This window comes from Oncorhynchus mykiss, chromosome 15 (genome assembly GCF_057628025.1).
Source record: "Oncorhynchus mykiss isolate SJ-2025 chromosome 15, ASM5762802v1, whole genome shotgun sequence".
NCBI lineage: Eukaryota > Metazoa > Chordata > Actinopteri > Salmoniformes > Salmonidae > Oncorhynchus > Oncorhynchus mykiss.
In genome coordinates this window covers 25,083,530-25,100,529 of record NC_143036.1, presented here as the reverse complement: position 1 = coordinate 25,100,529, position 17,000 = coordinate 25,083,530, and the positions used below count along the sequence as shown (strand labels likewise).

The window sequence follows — 17,000 nt, the reverse complement described above, 5'->3', positions numbered from 1 at the left end:
GTTTAGAAACATATTCAATTCTTATTATATTCTTATTTAGTGACTCCAAAATGACACAATACATTTTGGAGTCCATCATTTTCTATTGGGCACAAAATAATCTGAAACGCAACCAAAACAAACTGCAAATACATCCAACAAGTTTATAGAGTCACAAGCTTGATGTAGTTATTGCATGCTAGGAATATGGGACCAAATACTAAACTTTTGACTACTTTATTTATCAGAATCTTTAGGGGTGTCAATAATTTGCATCCCTTTGACCCCTACCTTTTTGAGAAAAAAAGTATTACTTGTTCAACAAAATCTCTTTCTCTGAGCAATTGTATTAGTATAAGATATTATAATTTCCCTTTTTTTCACACAACATAGCTCAGTATTTGAATGATTTATTTTATAGTCATTATTGCATATCTTTATCAAGGGTGTCAATAATTTCAAACCCCACTGTACAAACTTTACATACACTGAACAAAAAATATAAAGGCAACATGTCAAGTGTTGGTCCCATGTTTCATGAGGTGAAATAAAGATCTCAGAAATGTTCCACATGCAGAAAATGCTTCTTCCTCTCAAATGTTGCGCACAAATTTGTTTACATCCCTGTTAGTGAGCATTTCTCCTCTGCCAAGATAATCCATCCACCTGACAGGTGTGGCATATCAAGAAGCTGTTTAAACACCATGATCATTACACAGGTGCACCTTGTGCTGGGGAATATAAATGACCACTCTAAAATGTGCAGTTTTGTCACAATGCCACAGATGTCTCCAGTTGTGTTGGCATGCTGACTGCAGGAATGTCCACTAGAGCTGTTGCCAGATAATTGAATGTTCATTTCTCTACCATAAGCCGCCTCCCGCGTAATTTTAGGGGATTTGGTAGTACGTAACCATGCCAGCCCATGACCTCCACATCCGGCTTCTTCTTCTTCTTCTTCACACATAGTCAGCAGGACTATAGCCTAAAACACCATGCCAAATATGCACTGGAGTTGCTTACCAAGTCAACATTGATGTTCCTAAGTGGCCTAGTTGCAGTTGACTTAAATCGTCTAGAAAATCTATGGCAACACTTGAAAATGGCTGTCTAGCCATGATCAACAATCAACTTGACAGCCAGCGCTTGAAGAAAAATGGGCAAATATTGTACAATCCAGATGTGCAAAGCGCTTACCCCAAAAAGACTCTGCTGTACAGCTGTAATCACCGCCAAAGGTGCTTCTACAAAGTATTGACTCAGTGGTGTGAACACTTATGTCAATGAGATATTTCTGGATTTAATTCGTCAAAAAGAATTCGCTAAAATGTCTATAAAAACCTGCTTTCACATTATCATTATGGGGTATTGTGTGTAGATGGGTGAGATAAAACCCACATTTAATCAATTGTGAATTCAGGCTGTAAAATAAAATGTGAAATGAGTCAAAGGGTATGAATATTTTCTGAAGGCACTTCATACAGAAGGTGAACTGTTGGCTTGTTGCTTGAATGGACACAATTGAGATTACACGACTATACTTTAAAAGTCCCCCTTAGAAGTTGAATGTAGGCCATGTCTCACCACTTCACTCTGTGTTTATTTGACCTATGGCCACATTAACATTCAAAAGCATAACAGGAACAGCAGGGGTTTTCCAGGAACTTATTTTGGCATATTGCAAACTATCCCGTACAGTACATGGAAAATAAGGTTTGTGTTATTTAGCAGTCCTCTCATCCTTTAAAGGTCAAGGACGACAAGATTTGTTACCAATACCATTTGGTATGATTTTATTTTATGTGACTGTACTAATATGGACACCATAGCAGCATAATCACATAAACAGAAATGATTGTAATTTACACTTATGTTCTCTCTCTCTGTTTGCATGCAGGTGGTTATTCTGTATTTCCAGCCCAGTGTATTCCGCTGTATCTTGTTGAGATGGGTTCGCCTGTTGGGATTCACCACAGTCTATGGGACAGTGACCCTAAAGCTCTACAGGTACTCTTTTACCATGTTTAAGCATTACTATTAACCAGGTATGGGATAAATGATGTTATATTGCTACCTGCTGAGTAATTACTTTAGGATGAGAGTCATGTCCCAAGAAAGGGACTCTGGAAAGTACTTGATTGATGGCTTTGTACAGGGTTGCATGCAGTGGAAAACACTCATGCACGCACATGTGTAACAGAGTATATTCTACACACGCACACGCACGCACGCACGCGCACACACACACACACACACACACACACACACACACACACACACACACACACACACACACACACACACACACACACACACACACACACACACACACACACACACACACACACAGTAACATGGCTATCTAGAAACTGCCAATGAATCACCCTGTTTATTTATGATTTTTTTTCTCCATTTTTTTTTCACTGGCAGTGATTCACTGGCAGTTTCTAGATAATCCATGTTATTAAATGTCACATCCCTCTCTAGGTGACTGGGGCTGTCCTATTTGACAGGGACAACCCAATACCAATGTCCTGGGAACACCAGAGAAAGATGTGCACTGAGAGGCGAAGGGAAGGATTCTACTGTAGTTGATTGTGTACTGGAAGAAAGAAGCAAAGGTTGAACATAGCCAATCACATCCTGCCTGTGTTCTGCCAGCTTTAGAGTTCAGGGTGTTACTCAAGGATCTGGTTTACTCTGAACATGAATCAAATGGAATGCTGTAAGGGCCATTCTGCCTGCTTTCAAAGACTGTCTCATCCGCAATGGTAATGAACTAAAGGAAAGGGAAAACAATGGAAAGGATATACTCCAAGGGCTGGTTTCCTGGACCTACAGTAGATTAAACCTACTCCTGGACTAAAAAGATATTTCACTGCAGATGAGACAAAGTCTGGCACATACAATTACAGTCATTTACAGTCATTTAATGGAATATGTGCTCTGGCACTTCAAGTCTGTATTAAGTTTTGTAAGTTCATTCACATTTACAGTGTAATCTCTTGTGTTATCCACAAGCCACCTACATTTGTTTAAACCGCGTTAAACAAGCCAGTTCATCCCTATTGACCCACTGTGATACTCTTTAATAAAAGCAATTATAGGTCGGATGATGTCTAATTCCTTCCTGAAAGTAAGAGCCCTTATAAAGTACGGGGAGCAGCTAGTGGTGTTTCTTGGCTTGTTCATCAGGCCACACTTTAGAAAAAAATTCACTACCTCGTTAAGCGAGACTGGGAGTTTGCCCAGTTAAAGTGTGGGAGGAAGTGAGGGGAGAAAAAAACAGAGAGCACTTTGGCCCAAATGGTCTCAATTTATTACATTTTATCGAATGGCTGAGACAGGCCAGGAGGCAGAAAACAAATAGAGGGAGTAATGCTGGTAGAAAGAGGGAAACCCCTTAGTCAAAGCTAGCCGTGGGAGAGAGGGAGGGGTCTAGAGGAAGAGAGGTGGAGGGTGAGCCCCTGTGAACAGTTGATAATGAGACATGGGGCAGATGTCTTTTAAAGAGATACAGGAGCGTGATCGGAAATGGCGACAGCACCAGTGTTCTCAGCAGGTGAAGGTGGCAAAAATACCTAAGGAAGCTCTTAATTATGGCGAGGGGAGATGAATTTGGGCGAGAGTAATCGGAAGGTGAGTCGTGGAGGAAGTTGAGCACATTGCACAGATCCATTTTTGAGAGGAGCTCATAAAGGGGGGGATGCACAGGACACTTCATCAATGTGTCTGGAAGATTAGGGGCTAATAATGAGGATGGGGCTGATGTTAAACACTCTACAGGACCTCTCTGTCTCTGATGGCCCCCATGGGTGTTCATTTGAGGAAAGGGAAGGGAATTAAGAGATGTAGCAATGCCACTATTACATCATTACATTGAAATCATTGCATGATGATGCTAATGAGAATGATGATAGTGACTATAATGACGAATGTTATCGTAATTCATAGATGACGATGACAATAAAACCACAACAATAAAATCAACAAGCAGCCTCACAGCAGCAACTTTCCTTGTATGTCTTGACGTTGAGCTGTCCCATTTCCCCAGGGTCCTGAAGGTGTTCCTGTCGCGAACGGCCCAAAGGATCCCCTACATGACCAGTTGGCGGGTGCTGCGTCTCCTGGCCATTATCCTGCTCATCGTCTGCTGGTTCCTGGTGGCCTGGACCTCGGCCGTCTGCCAGAACCTGGACAGGAACCTGGCCCTCATCGAGGTGGGCTACACCCCCGACCCAGACGGCCTCCAGTTCAGCATGTGCCTGCTAGATCGCTGGGACTACATGATGGCCGTCGGTAAGTGACATTTTAAAATTCTTTATTTGACCTGGAAACCTCTTTTGTGTTGGCAATAATAATATATGCCACTTAGCAAACTCTGCAAGTGAGTGCATTTTTTGTATGTGATGCTTGCGGGAATTGCCAGCACCTTTCTCTCACCAACTGAGACAGAAACATAGTAATCTTACTGCCTCCTGTTAAAGATACGAGGGCCAATCATGTATTTTATGGCTTAAATGTGTGAAGATCCCCACTTAGAGTGAGACAGAGCGGTCAGAGGGAGAGAGAGAGAGAGAGAGAGAGAGAGAGAGAGAGAGAGAGAGAGAGGGTGGGTGGGTGGGTGGGAGAGAGAGAGAGAGAGAAAACACATACATATTTTATATGAACACGTTGTTTTGGGGAAAATTGCACTTGGTTCATTGAACCGAAGTCACATCAGTAACGTCCAGCAGCCGCTAGATGTGGTTGTAATAAACAGAGCGGTTTTGGTTTCCTTGCTACAAATGTGGCTCTATCTTTTGAACATGCATTTTTTTTTGTATTCAGAAGGTGAGTCATGGAGGAAGTCATGAAGGCAAATTTTATTTAATTTTATTCAATTTTTGTCTGACTTTATTAGATTTTGCTCGATTCGATTAATAAAAAAATATATATAATACAAAACATAAACATACAAATGACAACATACAGTCTCCAGCACCCGTATCACTCTCTACCACATGGCCTCAAACTGCACCATTTTGTTCCTCTCCATCGCCCACGCACTTAGATAATAAAGCATTTAATCTTCCCATTGTGTTAACGTTGCAGGATTGGTTGATTTCCAGTTTTTAACTATACGTTTTTTCAAGTTGATTGATGAGAAAAGGATTGTCCAACCCATCTTTCAGTGATGACCCCATCACTGAAAGATAAGACTCTCAGGATGTGTCTTCTGATAACCCTCAAGCCACACAGGACTCATTAGTACAGAGCGTACAAGACCAGGCACTAAATCAGACGGGGGGGGGGAATTCTACACAGAATATACAGTAATACAAGACTATTGCCTGATGATCTTCTGAACTTCCCAATACCTTTCTGATGCATTTCAGTCAATTCAAACCATACTCACACCAGACTGATTTGTAATAGACTGTTATAGACTGTTATAGACTGTTATAGGCTGTTATAGGCTGTTATAGACTGTTATAGCCCCAATTAAAAACGTATAACATCACTATTTTTTATATGGTGAGGTTGCAATTTTTTTTAAATATCAAAGTGGGGTAGCGTGCCAAAAAAGTTTGGGAATCCCTGGCCTACACCCTTATTTGTGCTCCCACAACAGACATTAACTCTCCTTAGATATCCTGCAAGTCAGCCCAAATTGAGAGTGAAAAGCAGACTTGTTTTAAGCATATGCTGACTAAGGTCCAAGTAATGCTCCAAGGTCCAGGGAAACAGAACGCTGGCCCTGCTTTGCATTTGTGGAACAGGTGTAGCCCAGGGCAACCATTACACGCTGTGTTGAAGCCAAACATCTTTGTGTTCAAGAGGGGAAAAACTGGAGGATGGAACACAGCGTTGTTTTCAAAGTCCAGCTATATTTGACTCACTAAGCTGTGTATGAGCAACTGGGTCGTTCCACTAAATGAGCCCCTTTATTTTATTTTATTTCACCTTTATTCAAGCAGTGTGTCACCACTGAGAGCAGGGCTCTTTCACAAGGGAGTCCTGCATATCAAATTTAATAAGACAAAATGAAAAATCAAATACAACATAAAAGAAGTAAAATACAGCACAACACAAATTTTCAAGAAAAACTGTTAAATTCCTCAATTAGAAGGTTTGATGTTTTAAATAGAAAATGTGCACCAATATTGAATTTTAAAAGCCTGTTGTATTAAATAGAGATATACTGTAAATAAAGACTTGCTAAAGTGCCAAAACGCAGCATTTTGAAATGTATCTCTGTGTACCCTCCGTGACTTCTAGTAAGATTTGAACCCATTTAACCCTAACATTTCTCAAAGTTTTCATCATCATTGTAAAGCCCTAGTTATTTTGTTGCTTTCACAAAGTGATTTCTGAAGATTATTATTTATTTCATGCGATTCATTTTAATGGAGAAAAAAACAATAACATGTCCCTAATTTAAGGTCAACCTTGTGAAGTGAACTGAACTCTTGTTTTAATGTGGTGAAACTATTTGTTTTATTATTATTCAAAAGAAGCATTGAACATTACAAGATGGCGCCGGAGAAGAAGGCTGACACTACAAGATGGTGCTGGAGAAGAAGGCTGACGCTTGACGTATTCCTAACCAATTGTGTTTTTTGTTTGTTACTTTGCGTTGTTTGTAACTTCCTTTTTTTTAAAGTTATTTTGTACATAATGTTGCTGCTATCGTCTCTTAAGACTGAAAATAACTTATGGACGTCAGAACTGCGATTACTCGCCACAAACTGACATAATAATTTTTTCCCTTTAACAAGTCCGACGAGCCCGACGTGAATGACATACTGCTTTCCCAGTAACAGGCCCAGATCCCCACCGTTGCGTGAAGAACAGGCGGAGAAAAAGGGGACGGAGGGCGGGCTGCCTTCTGAGAATTCGTAGGCGATCGATTAAACCCCCACTTCCTTCCATTCTGCTAGCAAACGTGCAATATTTGGAAAATAAAATCGATGACTGATGTGGAATATTAAACTACCAACATTAATATCTTATGCTTCACGGAGTCGTGGCAGAACGACGACAGCTGGTTATACGCCGTATTGGCAGGATAGAACAGAGGCGTCTGGTACGACAAGGGGCGGTGGACTATGTATTTTTGTAAATAACAACTAGTGCACAATATCTAAGGAATTCTCTAAGTTTTGCTCGCCTGAGGTAGAGTATCTCATGATAAGCTGTAGACCACATGATCTACCTAGAGAGTTTTCATCTGTATTTTTCGTAGCTGTTTACATACCACCACAGACAGATGCTGGCACAAAGACTGCACTCAATGAGCTGTATTCTGCCATAAGCAAACAGGAAAACGCTCATCCAGAGGCGGCGCTCCTAGTGTCCGGGGACTTTAGTGCACGGAAACTTAAATCCATCTTACCAAATTTCTATCAGGATGTTTAATGTGCAACCAGAGGGAAAAAATCTCTGGACCACCTTTACTCCACACACAGAGACACATACAAAGCTCTCCCTCATCCCTCCATTTGGCAAATCTGACCATAATTCTTACAAGCAAAAATAAAAGCAGGAAGCACGAGTGACTCGATCAATAAAAAAGTGGTCAGATGAAACAGTTGCTAATCTACAGGACTGTTTTGCTAGCACAGACTGGAATATGTTCCGGGATTCCTCCAATGGCATTGAGGAGTACACCACATCAGCCATTGGCTTCATCAATAAGTGCATTGATGACATCATCCCCACAGTGACCACAAGTACATACCCCAACCAGAAACCATGGATTACAGATAACATCCACACTGAGCTAAAGGCTAGAGCTGCCGCTTTCAAGGTGTGAGACTCTAACCCGAAGCCTATAAGAAATCCCGATACTCCATCAGACGAACCATCAAACAGGCAAAGCATGAATACAGGACTAAGATCGAATTGTACTACACCGGCTCTGACGCTCATCGGCTGTGGCAGGGCTTGCAAGCCATTACAGACTACAAGGGGAAGCACACCCGAGAGTTGCCCAGTGACACGAGCCTACCAGACGAGCTAAACTACTTCTATGCTTGCTTCGAGGCAAAAAAACACCAAAACATGCATAAGAGCACCAGCTGTTCCGGAAGACTGTGTGATCACGCTCTCTGCAACCGATGTGAGTAAGACCTTTAAACAGGTCAACATTCACAAGGCTGCAGGGCCAGATGGATTACCAGGACGTGTACTGCGAGCATGCGCTGACCTACTGGCAAGTGTCTTCACTGACATTTTCAACCTCTCCCTGACCGAGTCTGTAATACCAACATGTTTTGAGCAGGCCATCATAGTCCCTGTGCCCAAGAACACTAAGGTAATGTACCTAAACGACTACTGAACAGTAGCACTCTTGTCTGTAGCAATGAAGTGCTTTGAAAGGCTGGTCATGGCCCACATCAACACCATTATCCCAGAAACACTTGACACACTACAATTTGCATACCGCCCTAACAGATCCACAGATGGTGCAATCTCTATTGCACACCACACTGCCCTTTTCCACCTGGACAAAAGTGACACCTATGTGAGAATGCTATTCATTAACTACATCTCAGCATTCAACACCATAGTGCAATCAAAGCTTATCAATAAGCTAAGGACCCTGTGACTAAACACCTCCCTCTGCAACTGGATCCTGGACTCCCTGACGGGCCGTCCACAGGTGGTAAGGGAACAACACATCCGCCACGCTGATCCTCAACACAGGGGCCCCTCAGGGGTGTGTGCTCAGTCCCCTCCTGTATTCCCTGTTCACTCATGACTGCACGGCCAGGCACGACTCCAACACCATCATTAAGTTTGCCAATGACACAACAGTGGTAGGCCTGATCACCGACAATGACGAGACAGCCTATAGGGAGGAGGTCAGAGACCTGGCTGTCTGGTGCCATGACTACAACCTCTCCCTCAACGTGATCAAGACAAGATGATTGTGGACTACAGGAAAATGAGGATCGGGCACACGCCCATTCTCATCGACGGGGCTGGAGTGGAGCAGGTTGAGATCTTCAAGTTCCATGGTGTCCACATCACCAACAAACTAACATGGTCCAAGCACACCAAGAGAGTCATTCAGGAAACTGAAAAGATTTGGCATGGGTCCTCAGATCCTCAAAAGGTTCTACAGCTCCACCATCGAGAGCATCCTGACTGGTTGCATCACTGCCTGGTATTTCAACTGTCCGGTCTCCGACCGCAAGGCACAACAGAGGGCAGTGCGTACATTCCAGTACATTACTGGGGCAAAGCTTCCTACCATCCAGGACCTCTATACTAGGCGGTGTCAGAGGAAGGCCCTAAAAATTGTCAAAGACTCCAGCCACTTTAAGCATAGACTATTCTGCAAGCGGTACCAGAGCGCAGTCTTGGTCCAAGAGGTACAGCTTCTACCCCCAAGCCATAAGACTCCTGAGCATTTAATCAAATGGCTACCCAGACTATTTGCATTGTCCCCCCCACCTCTCTTTTCACACCGCTGCTACTCTCTGTTGTTATCATCTATGCATAGTCACTTTAGTAACTCTACCTACATGTACATATTACTTCAATTACTTTGACTATCCGGTGCCTCTGCACATTGACTCTGTACCGGTACCCCCTTGTATATAGACTCGCTATTGTTATTTTACTGCTGCTCTTTTATTAGTTTTTTTTTATTAAAAAAATAATATATATTTATTGAGTATTCGAAACATACAATATACTTGCAGTGAAGCCGCTCAAAAACTACATCATACCAGTCATCCAACAGATTCCCATTCACAGCGACACAAAGAAACATTCAGGGTCAATGTGCTGTTGACCTATCTACCACCAGGCCAAAAAACGTGAACCCGAACGCTCCAAGATCCTCCCCCACAGTTTTCCAATAGCTGTCCCTCAACCATCCGAGACCCCTCCCACAGTCCCCCCCAGGAAGAAAAATATCAAATACAATGAATTCCATTCCCCACCCCCAAGAACCCCCCAATGCACCAACAACCAAGAGAATGACAGAAGAAAACAGCAAACAACAATGCAGAAAAGAAAGAAAAACATTTAAACAAAGGACATCAAGGACAACTAAAATCATAAAAGCAATGCCAACTGTATATGTGTGTGTGCATGTCTGGCACTATTACATGTATGTGTGTGTTCTTGTATGTGTTTATTTGAATGAGAGTGTGTGTATACGCATCTGCACGGAGTCAACCTCAGTCAAATCGGCATTAGTTGTAAAAACAATGCCACTTAGTGTCATTCAAATGTACTTTTTATAATGTTTAATTTTGACTTACTTTTGACTTTTACCTTTGACCATCATCTCCCTCACAGCAACTCCACTCCCACTTGTCTCAAATTCCACATACCAACCCTCAGCTTCCCTCAGCCCATCTCATCTATCTCTCCTGACCACCCACTTCGGGTTTCTACGCAACACAAATCTTTCAACTATGCTGTGATGTTTAACGTACAATTTCAATCTATCTAATCAAATATAATCAATTCGAAGATAAATACTTTTACTAAGAGTATTAGTATATTAGTAATTGTCTCTCCAGATCTCCTAACAGTACTATTTCTAGGGTCAATTTTAGATCAATGAAATGCATTTTCAGCCATTCCTGAACCTGAGACCAGAAACAGGCTACCTGAGGGCAATACCAAAATAAATGGTCTATTGATTCTGTATCCTCACAACGAAATCTGCAGAGCTTTGATGATTTTATGGCCCAAATATTCAACATTTTGTTGGTGGCAAGAATTATATATATATATAGTAAAGTGTTGAATCTTGCGTTGTTTTATATATCAACTCATACACCCTCTACCATGGAATCAGTTCATCACAAATATCTTCCCAACTATTTTGCAATCTGTATGGCACAGTTGTCAACATCCTGGTCCTCAAATGAAACTGGAATACTTTCCTATTTATGCTATTTTTATCCCTCTGCCAGTTTTGATCCTTTATATTGGGCAGACAGACCAGTTCCCTACCTCCTCACGCTGCCACCTGCCTCCTCCATTTTTGGGGTAATGCTGTAATCAATTGGTTGTACTCTTGGGTTGAGCAGACCTTTCCGTACAATTCTGATAACTCCATGAAAGACATAACTCTACCATTCCAATTTACAATATATGAACAAAATAGCCTTTTCAAGCATCTTTCCCTTAAATACAGGTATTTTATCAACCAGCACATTTGAGTTCAGCCATAATATTTGTTGTAATATTTGTTCTACCTTTTCAGGGGGATGAAATTGAAATTGTAGCCAGCTTTGCAATGCTTGTTTGAAAAAGAGAGATACTTTAAAAAAAGTATAATTTTCAATTAATCTAAAATGAGACATGGCAATCTGCACAAAGGCAAAAAGGCACATTTTAAACAATGGATGAGCTTTTCTTAGTAATCTACTTGAGAACCATTTAGGGTTCAAATAAAACATTTGTATGAGTGAAGCTTTTAGAGAGAGGTTTAGTGCTTTTATATTTAATAATCTCAACCCACCCAATTCATATTCATTATATAGATAGGCACGTTTTATTTTGTCTCATATGATTTGATAAGCGAATCATCAGGAGTAAGCAGCGCCTTAAGTAAGTGAGTAAACTGAGATGTGACTAAGTAGTTAATCATGCCAATTTTTCCATAAATAGACAGGTATTTACCTCTCCATGATTTCAGGATCTAGTCTATTTTTACAAGTTTTCTATTAAAATTCATTGTTGAGAGCTTATTTATATATTTTGTGACATGAATACTGAGTATGTCTACTTCACCATCAGCCCATTTTATAGGTAAACTGCAGGGTAATGTAAAAGTTGTATTTTTTAAGGATCCAATACGTAAAATTGTACACTTATCATAATTAGGTTTTCGTCCAGAGAATACAGAAAAGTTATCTAGATCTTCAATGAGACATTGCAGGGATCTAGCTTGTGGGCTTAATATAAAACTTGAGTCATTGGCATACATGGACACCTTTGTTTTTAAGCCTTGGATTTCTAATCCTCTAATGTTGTTATTGGATCTGATTATAATACCTAGCATTTCAGTGGCCATAAAGAATAGATATGGTGACAGCAGACACCCTTGTTTAACTCCTCTTGACAATACAAAACTCTCTGAGAAGTAGCCGTTATTTACTATTTAACTCCTGGGGTTGCTATACATAATTTTTTTACCCATTTTATAAGACAACTAACGGAATTTAAAAAAAACCCAGGTATTTAGAAATAAAATCCAGTCTTATTTACCACAATTACTGCTTGTAAAGTTACTGCCATAAGAGGTATTATGAAGGTCAAAACTAGAGCTTTCAAATGTATGATATTTAGAATTCAAGAAATAGGTTCTAGCAATATTTGTTTTATTCCCTTGCCTGTTTGCCTGTGAGCCAATGCCACAGATGTTGGAAAATTTAAAGATATTATGTGTGTAGCAAATCTGAGTAGGTTGATGTGTATGATATTGGATGTGATATAGTGAGTGTGTACGATGTCTGTTTAAGAGTAAGACTATAATGTGTGATGTCCAAATAAATAATAACTCTGCATGGTTGAGTGTCTATGTGTGTAACATGTAGTGCATATAGCCTTAATATTCATGATGATAATTGTAATCCATACCGTATCACCATCATAGTTGCATCATAATTACCTTTAACATAATTGAAAAACACATCCCAGCCTTTCCATAGCAATTGACGTTTCACATGATCATGAAAGAGACCTTGCATTGCTCTACAGATGGCTTCACTACAGTACAAATGTATTCCGTACAATATGTTATTATTCCCCAATGCCCCTATTCTGATATCTTCCCCTTGCTTGTTGTAAACATATATAAACTTGTAGACAAGTACATAAAAAATACAGACAAACAATAAACACATTAAACTATAAAACAGTTCTCGACAATAGAGAGGGAGAGAAGAGAAAAGAAAAGAGAGAAAGAGAGAGTGAGAGAAGAGAGTGGAGTCAGGTGTGTGTGTGTATGTATAAATGCGCATGTGTAAGCAAGCATGTAATTGAGTATGTGTGTGCTCATATCCACTTCATAATTTTCAGATATTTTTACAGTTCCCATGCCTTCTTTTTTTTGTAACCTGAAGTCCCTATAGAATTTAGTACAGCCAAGGTGTCATGGAGCTGTCTCGGAATAGCTGTCCATCTATAAAGAGTTTGTCCATAATGATAAAGGCATGCCTACCATTCTCCCTTTGTTATCTTTGTACCAGATACAGTCTCTTACGATGTTTGTTTATCTCCCTTGGAAATTGATCATTGGGACCGAATTTGGTCCCTTTAAGCTCCCTTCCCCTGCTTTTGATCAGCTCCTTTTGTTGGTAGTGTTCAGATTTTGTGATGATCGGTCTGGGACCCTTGGTCTTGTCGCTCCGAGCTCCAAGTCTGTGTACTCGGTGGAAAGCCACCTTGTTTACAGGCTCGATAGGGAGTTTCAAGGCGGATTGCATGAATTCTCTTGATCTCGCCCTCTGGATTATTGGATGCGTCCTCAGGAATCTCAGAATAAATTAGATTTTCACGAATGCTACGACTTGTGAGTGTCCCTGTTTACCCTGAGTAGACAATCCATGTTGGGATCGTGGATTTTTACCTTGGCTTGAGTGTCTTGTTTTCTCTTTGGAGGATGAGAATTTCACTTTGGCTGAACTCCAAACTCCCCCTCAACCCTGCTACCTCCTCACACAACTTTTCCAGTGTTGCATGGATTCCAGCCAGAGCTCTAGCCTCTACCTCAATGGTAAGTAAATTGTCTGTGTCTGTAGATTAATCTGTTTTTCTTTTTTTTGTTGGGTTAAAGTTATTTTGTGAGGTGGTCGGATCTTTCCATGATGGAGTATGTTGTTCCTCCATAGCGTAAAGCTGTTTCCCTCAGGATCTCCTTAGTATCCAGGTTGGCTCTTTACTGCAACCAGTTGTTTTACTAAAAGATAACAATGAGTCTTTCCCACAGCGATGACAGGTGTCTGTAGTACAGCCAGCTAGCACTTGCAGAATCCACGCAAAAAAAAGAAGACAAATTTGCAGTCCCAGCCGTAAAGGCTAACCGCGTCGTGGAATCCTTAGCAACAAAAATGTTGTTTGGATTCAAATCGATTTAACGAAAACGTTTTAATATAAACAACAAACCGAGTGTAGACAGTACAATGTTCTGTTGCGCTCTCTGATGACATGTCTGATGACTTATATCTGGTACACTCACCTGTCTCTATAAGCTCTATAAGCTTGGCATCTTTAATCTCTTTTATTACTTGTTACTTTTATTTCTTACTCTTATTCATATTTTTTTGAAACTGCATTGTTGGTTAGGGGCTCATAAGTAAGCATTTCACTGTTGTATTCGGCGCATGTGACTAATGAAATGTTATTTGATTTGACATTAGCCATTGATTACATTGGCCTTTGACTTGAAGGTACTACAGAGGGTAGTGCGTACAGCCCAGTACATCATTGGGGCCAAGCTTCCTGACATCTAGGCCATATATACTAGGTGGTGTCATAGGAAGGCCCAAAAATGGTCTCTCTGCTACCGCACAGCAAGTGGTACTGGATTGTCAAGTCTTGGACCAAAAGACTCCTTAGCAGCTTCTACCTCCAAGCTATAAGACTGCTGAACATCTAATCAAATTGCCAACCACACTATTTACCTTGAACACCCCCCCCCCCCCCCCCCCCGCGCGCATAGTCACTTTACAAATGACCTAGACTAACCTGTACCCCCGCACATTGCCTCCCTACCTGTACCCCCTGAATAAAGCCTCGTTATTGTTATGTACATTTCTTGTGTTCTTTTTTGATTAATTCAATTATTATTTTTTTTACCTTAGTTTATTTAGTTAATGTTTTATTAATAACACTCTTTCTCGAACTGCATTGTTGGTCTTGTAAGCATTTCACAGTGAGGTGTTGTATTCGGCGCATGTGACAAATAAAATTTGATTTACATCTACATTGCCTTCAGAAAGTATTTCCACCCCTTGACTTTTCCCACATTTTGTTGTGTTAAAGGCTTAATTTCCAACATACAATTAGCTGTAAGGTCCCTCAGTCAAGCAGTGAATTTCAAACACAAATTCAATGACCAGGGAGTTTTTCCAATACCTTACAAAGATGGGCACCTAGTAGTAGATGGGTAAAAAAAATACTGACATTGAATATCCCTTTGAGCATGGTGAAGTTATCAATTACACTTTGGATGGTTTATGAATACACCCAGTCACTACAAAGATACAGGCATCCTTCCTCAGTTGCCGGAGAGGAAGGAAACATCTCAGGGATTTCACCATGATCCAAATGGTGACTTTAAAACAGTGACAGAGTTTAATGGCTGTGATAAGAGAAAGCTGAGGATGGATCAACAACATTGAAGTTACTCCACGATACTAACCATAAACAAAAGAGTGAAAATAAAAATAGCTTGTATGGAATAAAATATTGCAAAACATATGTTCTGTGTGCAATAAGGCACTGAAGTAAAACTGCAAAAAACTTGGCAAAGAAATGTACTTTACATCTCGAATACAAAGCATTATGTTTTGGGCAAATCCAACACAACATATCACTGAGTAAGTACCCCTCTTCATATTTTCAAGCATGGTGGTGGCTGCATCATGTTATGGGTATGCTTTTATGAGTATGCTTGTCAATGGCAAGAACTAGGGAGTTTGTCTGGGGGAGAAAACAGAATAGAGCTAAATACAGCAAAATCCTAAAGAAAAACCTGGTTCAGTCTGCTTTCCAACAGACATTGGGAGACAAATTCACATTTCAGCATGACAATAACCTTAAACAAAAGGCCAAATATGCACTGCAGTTCCTTACCAAGACGACATTGGATGTTCCTGGGTGGCCTAGTTAAAGTTTTGACTTAAATCGGCTTGGCAGGACTTGAAAACGGTGTCTAGAAATGATCAACAACCAACTATTTTTTTTATTTTACTCTTATTTTACCAGGTAAATTGACTGTGAACATATTCTCCTTTACAGCAACGAAGAGGGGAATAGTTACAGGGGAGAGGAGGGGGATGAATGAGCCAATTGGAAGCTGGGGACGATAAGTTGGCCACGATGGAATGAGGGCCAGAGTGGGGAATTTAGCCAGGTCACCGGGGTTAACACCCCCTCTTACGATAAGTGCCATGGGATCTTTAGTGACCACAGAGTCAGAACACCCGTTTAATATCCCATCTGAAAGACAGCGCCCTACACAAGGCAATGTCCCCAATGACTGCCCTGGGGCATATGGGATATTATTTTTGACCAGAGGAACTTGACAGAGCTTGAAGAATGTTTAAAAAAATAATGTGCAAATATTGCACAATCCAGGTGTGCAAAGCCCTTAGACTTACGCAGAAAGACTCATAGCTGTAATCACTGCCAAAGGTGATTCTAACATGTATTAACTCAGTGGGTTGAATACTTATGTATTCAAGATATATTAGTGTGTTATTTTATAGTCTCAACGACAACAGTGAACAGGCGACTCCGGGATGCTGGCCTTCTAGGCAGAGTTCCTCTGTCCAGTGGCCTTGTTCTTTTGTCCATCTTAATCTTTTTTTTTATTGGCCAGTCTGAGATATGGCTTTTTATTTGCAACTCTGCCTAGAAGGCCAGCATCCCGGAGTCGCCTCTTTACTGTTGACGTTGAGACTGGTGTTTGCTGGTAATATTTAATGAAGCTGCCAGTTGAGGACTTGTGAGGCATCTGTTTCTCAAACTAGACACTCTAATGTACTTGTCCTCTTGCACAGTTGTGCACCGGGGCCTCCCACTCCTCTTTCTATTCTAGTTAGAGACAGTTTGTTCTGTGAAGGGAGTAGTACACAGAGTTGTATGAGCTCTTCCGTTTCTTGGTAATTTCTCGCATGGAATAGCCTTAATTTCTCAGAACAAGAATAGACTGACGAGTTTCAAAAGAAAGTTCTTTGTTTCTGTCCATTTTGAGCCTGTAATCGAACCCACAAATGCTGATGCTCTAGATACTCAACTAGTCGAAAGAAGGCCAGTTGTATTGCTTCTTTAATCAG

General features: G+C 40.8%; 1 protein-coding gene across 1 annotated transcript in view; it reads left to right on the top strand.

The window, feature by feature from the left end:
• gpr158a (G protein-coupled receptor 158a) overlaps positions 1–17,000 on the top strand; it is a 107,244-nt gene that overhangs the window by 78,244 nt on the left and 12,000 nt on the right. The window contains exons 6-7 of the mRNA XM_021562794.3: positions 1,877–1,986; positions 4,034–4,278. Coding sequence (XP_021418469.2) covers positions 1,877–1,986; positions 4,034–4,278 — 355 coding nt within the window. The remainder of the gene's footprint in view (positions 1–1,876; positions 1,987–4,033; positions 4,279–17,000) is intronic.